Here is a 6,535-nt window from a genome sequence, read left to right as displayed (position 1 = left end):
CTTTCATCCTTACAAAACAAACAATGCAACTTAAGTTAAACATCATATTTATTGCAATAAATCAGTTAGTTATTTCTGCATTCAAAATGTATAACAGCAAGATGCTCCCACCTCTCATTGTGACACAAAGAACTGCAGAATCTGCACAATTAAAAAAATTACAATCACCAAAATTAAATAATACCAAACAATACATGTTATCAATTCAAATGTAGTTTTCTATTAAAGTAGTACATATTAAAATATCTGCTATTAAAGATTTCTCCATAATACAGTTTTTATGATATACGACTGGGCTTTATTTTATAGATTATACTTTGGGTGGGGCTGTAGAGGACTCTTTTTCACTGTCAACTCGAGCATCAGATATCACATCTGGCACATGCAGAATCATCCCATCCAGATCCTTCCTCAAACACACCTGGCAACCCAGACGAGATCTAAATGATGTACATGCAAAATAGAAATGTGAAGATTTTCCATGAATATTCAAATCCAGCCAAATCATGAATTGTCAAAACAGAAAATTTAAAAAGACGTGCACTTTTTAATGCACAAACACCTTTTAAAATGAAGTCTGTAATTTCTATGTCAAGTGTTGAAACCAAAGGAAAGTTAAATTTTCAAACAAAGATAACTGCACCCAACTCTCTCTATAGGTTGAGCCCATGTTACCATGTGCTGGTCAGGATGCCCATATGAACAGAGTAATGATAGTGAGCTACAGTGTTTATATTTACAGGGGAATCAACCTATGAATGGCTTACTAACTGTTGTCTCAGCATAATTTACATTTAATCATTTTGCAGACACTTTTATCCAAAGCGACTTACAATTGGGCAATACATAAAGCGATTCTTCTTAAAGAGGCAAACAGACACAGGAAGTGCTTGTAATAGCAAGTTTTAGGCATTGTTCAAATAAGCTAGAAAGGGATATAAAATATAGAATAGGAAAATGTATTTCAACATCAAAAAAGATACTTCATCTTTAAACTGAAGTCTGTACAAAAATATCAAAAGCTACTGCATGGCTTCTGAAGACAATTATAAAATGATCTATTGTTGTGTGATTTGGTTCACTCACGTGTCTGTAAGCCCATAAGCCAAGTCCAGCATGTCCATTTCCTCATCAGAAATACGTCCAAGCTTCTTATAAACGGCCTCCTCGAAAATAAGGTGGCACGTAGAGCAGGCCAAAGTTCCCTCACATGCACCTAGTTCAACAACACAAAAGACACACAAAAATATTAGCCTGCAAGCTACTAAGACTCACATTCCACTTACATTGACATGACAAGTATTAAAATATTTCTCTAGCTGTTCACCTCGTTTTACCTTTGGATTACATACACAAAGCCCTGTAAAGCTTTGGCCTGTTCACAATGACCAAATCATTTTTGCCTTTCTATGTCAATCACATATGTTTTTCCTTTGCTATATTTTTGAGGCAACCTGCAGTCCTCATAGACAGAACACTATATGCACTGTAAAAAATGTGTTTCATGTGGATTTATTAAAACCCAAAATATTATTTAATGTAAACTAAATCAACCCGACTACATTAGGTGACACAGGAAGAAACTGCACGTTTTTACTATTTATTGTGTGTGAATGAGTTTGTCTGTATTGTCTGTACAAATAAAACTTACATTTTTACACCATGTACAATATTTGTAAATAACTTACCAATATCTAGAATATCTAGATCATTGTTAACAACAATATCGAGTAGTGATTCTCCTGTTAAAGCTTTCACCGAAATCCTTTTTCCATCTCGATTCAGAAAGTGAACTGTCACCTTCTCCTCAGCCCTGCACAGAGACATTTTTTAAGACTTGGGAATAACCCGTAGTCATCTACGGTTCAATACACAACTACAACAATATCCTGAGCATGAATTCATCTAAGCCCTGATAAAACCCTCCTGAGAAAAGACGATTTATGCATGGAGGCTTAAACACAATGAGGGAGCATGGAGGGGATTTAGGTGCAGTGGTCTTCAGCGGAAAAAAAAAAAGAGATTTTGAAAAATGTCTGCTTATTTTGTCCATATACAGTACAACATTTTGGGGTAATACAGAAGTCCTTTAAGGTCATATTTATGATCAGCAATCATTTGAGATAAACTAACTTGTGTTTGTATGAAATGTGAGAGACCACATGAGTTGCACAGTAGACATGCAAGTACTGGTACAACTTGAAAGAAGTTGTTAAGAACTATGCTCAACAAGGCTGCATTTATTTGCTCCAAAATTAACCGAAATATCTGTGATATATTATAACAATTAAAAAATATTCGTTTTCCATTATTATTTTAAAATGTTAATTATTCCTGTGATACAAAGCTGACTTTTTAGCAGTCATTACACCAGTCTTCAGTGTCACATGATCCTTCAGAAATCATTCTAATATGCTGATTTGGTGCTCAAGAAACATTTATCATTATCAACTTTGAATACGGTTGCTTTTGAACTACACTAGTACTTTCGAACAGTAGTGCAGGTATGTCAGTCGTCAGCTGTATGGCATATAGCAATGCCCTGAACAACAGTCAAGATTGTGAAATATTTGACAACTGAATGCCAAATTTGACCATTCAGATCAAGCATTAAAGAGGGTTGGTGTTCGCGTGTGTATAAAATAACATTGAGAAAGCTTCAGTTATCAATCTATTCACCATAACAAGTCTACAGTCACCATAGACCCACAGATAAAACTGAGATAAAGACAGATAACATAAAATAAAGGAGGAACACATTATTACACAATGCACACACACTCACAGTATACTTGTAACCCAATAGCCTTGACCCACAAAAAAACAAAAAACACAACACAGCTAACCAACATGTTTAACCTATTGCACAACTGGGAAATACAGTAAGCCCCAAAAATAGTTGTGCACTTAAGCCACCCTTAAAATACTTTAATGTCACTTTATTAGACATACAATATCAAACCATGTGTCAAATGCAAACAGATTATGCGATATCATTCAGAGCTTATCTGAACCATGTTTTTAATGACTTGTAACCTACTGATCTCAAGGTCATTTTAGTCGATGTATGAAATCAGCTCTCACATTCACAAAGGTGTAGTTCATCACATAAACTATCAACACTAACATTTGACAACCACTGCATTTTCAACATTATGTCGATTGTTTTATCACGTGAAGCCTAAGAAACAGGAAACGGTGGCATGTTTTATTTGACAGAAGCGCTAAATCTTCTTTGAATAAAAAAGCTACTCATTTTGACATGTTGTTATCTAACCTAAAGACGTTACGTATTTTATGTAATCCACACTTTTCGGAACACTACATCACTGCTGGCAAAATTGCTAACATGCATAAGTCCCAATGACTCAATACTTTTTAAAAGACAGTTTCTTACCTTAGTGAATTTGTTAATGTGTTTATTCCTCTACTGTGTGTGTAGCTCCCGGTCACGCATTGAGGAAACGCTCTCGTTTGACTGAATGTTTGGTGCGCCGCTTTACGCGTCACAGCCGCTCGCTGGAGAAACACTCTCAATGCACATGCCGACATTGTAATATATATTGTTGACAGACCGCTGAAGAACTAACTACCACCGTTGCATGTGTGCTGGAATTAAACTTTCGACTCTTTATATGTGTCGGAAATAGAGCTGTTCTTCTTCTTATTTCTTCTTCCATTTCCTGCCATTTCTGCCTGTATTCATGGTATTTATTGCATCTAAACAAGACATGTTCTACATCTTCCTTGATTTGACTGTTGACATCTTGTACATAATCCATCACTCTTCCCTATTGTCTGCAATGTATCATTCAATCCAGTATGACCTAATCTCAGCCTTGAGTATACTACTTATTCTCGCCTGTTTGCCATATTTATCCCTTTTCCTCCTACTTTTGCTTGGTTTATATGATAATGTTTAGCTTTAGACTCAGACTCCCATTCTTTTTGCCATATTTGCATTATTTCATATTTAATCTTGGCTTTAATCTCTCCTTTTCCCATTGAAATATTAATTTCTACTTGCTTTTTCCAATGCTTCTTTTGCTATCTTATTGGCTTTTTCATTACCTTTGATGCCAATATGTGCTGGAACCCAACAAAACTGAACTTCTATTCCTAGATTTCTAATATTTAATAGTATATGTCTATAGTTTCAATGATTAAATCTTCTCTAACTGAAATACTGCTTTCTAAACTTTGTAAGGCTGCCATTGAGTCTGTACATATGACTGATTTAATTGGTTTATTTTCTTCTATATCCATCTTAAGGCTGTAATTATCCCAGACATATCAACTGTAAAAACAGAAAGATGGTTATTTAATCTATAACCCCATTTTTTTGTTAAATTCTGGAATATAAATTCCTATGCCACAATGACCATTTTTGTTTTTTGACCCATATTTTGCAAAACTTTGATCATCTTGGTATTCTCTTTTCTCTTTTAGTAATCCTGTATTGATGTCTGAAATAGGGAGCATCCAGGGAGGAACTTCACTTAAAGCTACTGCAGGGCTAAACACAAATTATTTAATTCCAAATTGTTCTGTGTATTATTTATATTCCAACCAAAACCTTTGGATTTTTTATGATATTCCCAACAATCATTTAATATTGATGCAGCTGGATTGCTATTACTGCTTATTAGTCTAACCCAATATGTTAACGACAGTTTAATGAATCTTAGTTTTAATGGGGCTTCTTCTGTTTCTACTAATAAAGCACTCGTTGGTGTTGTTCTCATGGCTAATAGAGCTGTTCAGTCATGACATCTATTTGTAGGCCAACCCAGAAAGAATTCGTCATGTGTTTCTTCGGGAACGTAGCCTACTATGAGTTTTTAGAATAGCGTTTTTTATATTTTTGAGTAAATTGTGCTAGTTATTTTCATATATTGTTCTACTACATACTGTACAGTCATACCAGTCTCTCTCTGCGCTTGTATGTCTTCTTTATATGAAACACTGAGGAGACTGCGACATGTTGATAACACTACATGGGACTAGTGGGAGCCTGCTGTTTATTGAATGATATTAAATAAAATTACTTTTATCTATACTTGTAAAGATGCCATTATATCTAAGTAAAGAACAAAACAGACCGATATTTAAATCTCTTAGTAGAACAATAACGACCAACATTTAAAAATCTTTAAATCTCTTAATTGACATAACAGTAAAATCCCAATTCTATTTTATACCCCTTCCCCTTCCCCTACCCCTCCACCTACCCCTTCCCCTTGTCCCTTGAAACAGAGTGTCAAGGGGTAGGGGTGAAAATATTCCTCTAAGAATTGGGACACCACTACTATGCTGTCACTAGGGCTGTGTATCACCAGCAAAGTCACGATACGATACGTATCACGATACAGAGGCCACGATACGATATGTATCACGATACATGACTGCACTGAATTTCACCTCAGCAGAATTTAGAAAAACAGCTGTTTATTAAACAATGCTTACTAAAGTGCCATTTCTAACTATTGGCAGAGCAGGCAGTTGACCTCTGCATTATAAAGGGCCTCCATAACTGTACCACAGTACAATATAGGTAATGGCATATGATTCATGTTTACATTGTGCACTCCCCACCAGGTACAACACACCCTCAAAAAAAAAAAAAAAAAAAAAATTGAAGAGTTCTAAACTAACGCGCTGTTTTCACTGTATCTAACCATAGACTGTATAAAAAGTATCTAACGCACACACGCTTGAGGCTGCTTTATACTCGACGCGTCCGCAAGTTCGTTTAGGTGCGCGAGGCAAATATGACGTCATCGCGGTGTTTGCGGAAGTTCGCTTTGAATGCGCGCCACAATATCGATACTGGGCCAGCTGTATCGATACTCGTATCGTCAAATCTCTGTGACGATACATCGTCGTATCGATATGTTGAACGCAGCACTAGCCGTCACACGTCATCATACACCGTCTAGCTCCTACAATACACACACCTATACTGGTGTGCTGGTGTGCTTTAGAGCCTTAATGACCGTAAATATGAACTCACGATTGAATGTAACATAAAACAAATTATTACTTTTCGTTAAAATCTTTATTAATGCCAAAAATGCTTACATGTATGTGTCTTTTTGTTCGCTCGGGCAGCCATGTTGCCGCTGAAGCTGGTTTGTGCTGAGATAATTCATACCCCTTCGTTTTCACGTGAACGCGCGAAACGGAGGGGTAGGGGAAAGGGGAAGGGCTAACGGGTAGAATTGGGATTGGGCCTAAATCTTTCTGTAAACTGCTTTGAAACACTGCGTATTACGAAAAGAGCAATACAAATAAATTTGACTTTACTAAAGTCATTTTCCACATCAAATGTATTTATAATGTGTAGTTTTTCGGAATTAAACAGTAAAATAAGTCTGAAATGCAACAATAAAGGTTTTGGCCATTATGTGTGTGTGTGTGTGCTCCTGCTGGCAAATGTCCCCACAAGGATTTTTTTGGCCCTCATTAGAAAAACAGCTTATAAATCATACAGAATTAAGTTATTTGAAAATCTAAAAATGCCACATAGAAACAC

At 35.9% G+C, this 6,535-nt stretch overlaps 1 protein-coding gene and 1 long non-coding RNA gene across 2 annotated transcripts in view; both read right to left on the bottom strand.

Moving 5' to 3' along the window:
* The window catches only part of LOC107655507 (uncharacterized), an 18,317-nt gene that overhangs the window by 8,123 nt on the left and 3,659 nt on the right, over positions 1-6,535 (bottom strand). Inside the window, exon 2 of the long non-coding RNA XR_001630446.1 lies at positions 4,102-4,105. This is a non-coding gene — a long non-coding RNA (uncharacterized LOC107655507). The remainder of the gene's footprint in view (positions 1-4,101; positions 4,106-6,535) is intronic.
* Positions 31-3,677, bottom strand: LOC107655505 (adrenodoxin-like). Its single transcript, XM_016442991.1, has 4 exons — positions 3,398-3,677; positions 1,689-1,813; positions 1,087-1,216; positions 31-440 (listed from the first exon to the last, which is right to left on the bottom strand). Exons 1-4 carry the CDS (start codon positions 3,550-3,552, stop codon positions 311-313), a joined length of 540 nt encoding a protein of 179 aa, XP_016298477.1. The 5' UTR covers positions 3,553-3,677; the 3' UTR covers positions 31-310.

This window comes from Sinocyclocheilus anshuiensis, unplaced genomic scaffold (genome assembly GCF_001515605.1).
Source record: "Sinocyclocheilus anshuiensis isolate Anshui unplaced genomic scaffold, SAMN03320099.WGS_v1.1 scaffold1148, whole genome shotgun sequence".
Lineage (NCBI taxonomy): Eukaryota > Metazoa > Chordata > Actinopteri > Cypriniformes > Cyprinidae > Sinocyclocheilus > Sinocyclocheilus anshuiensis.
Note: the sequence above shows the minus strand (reverse complement) of the source record. Positions and strands in the feature narration are given on the sequence as shown.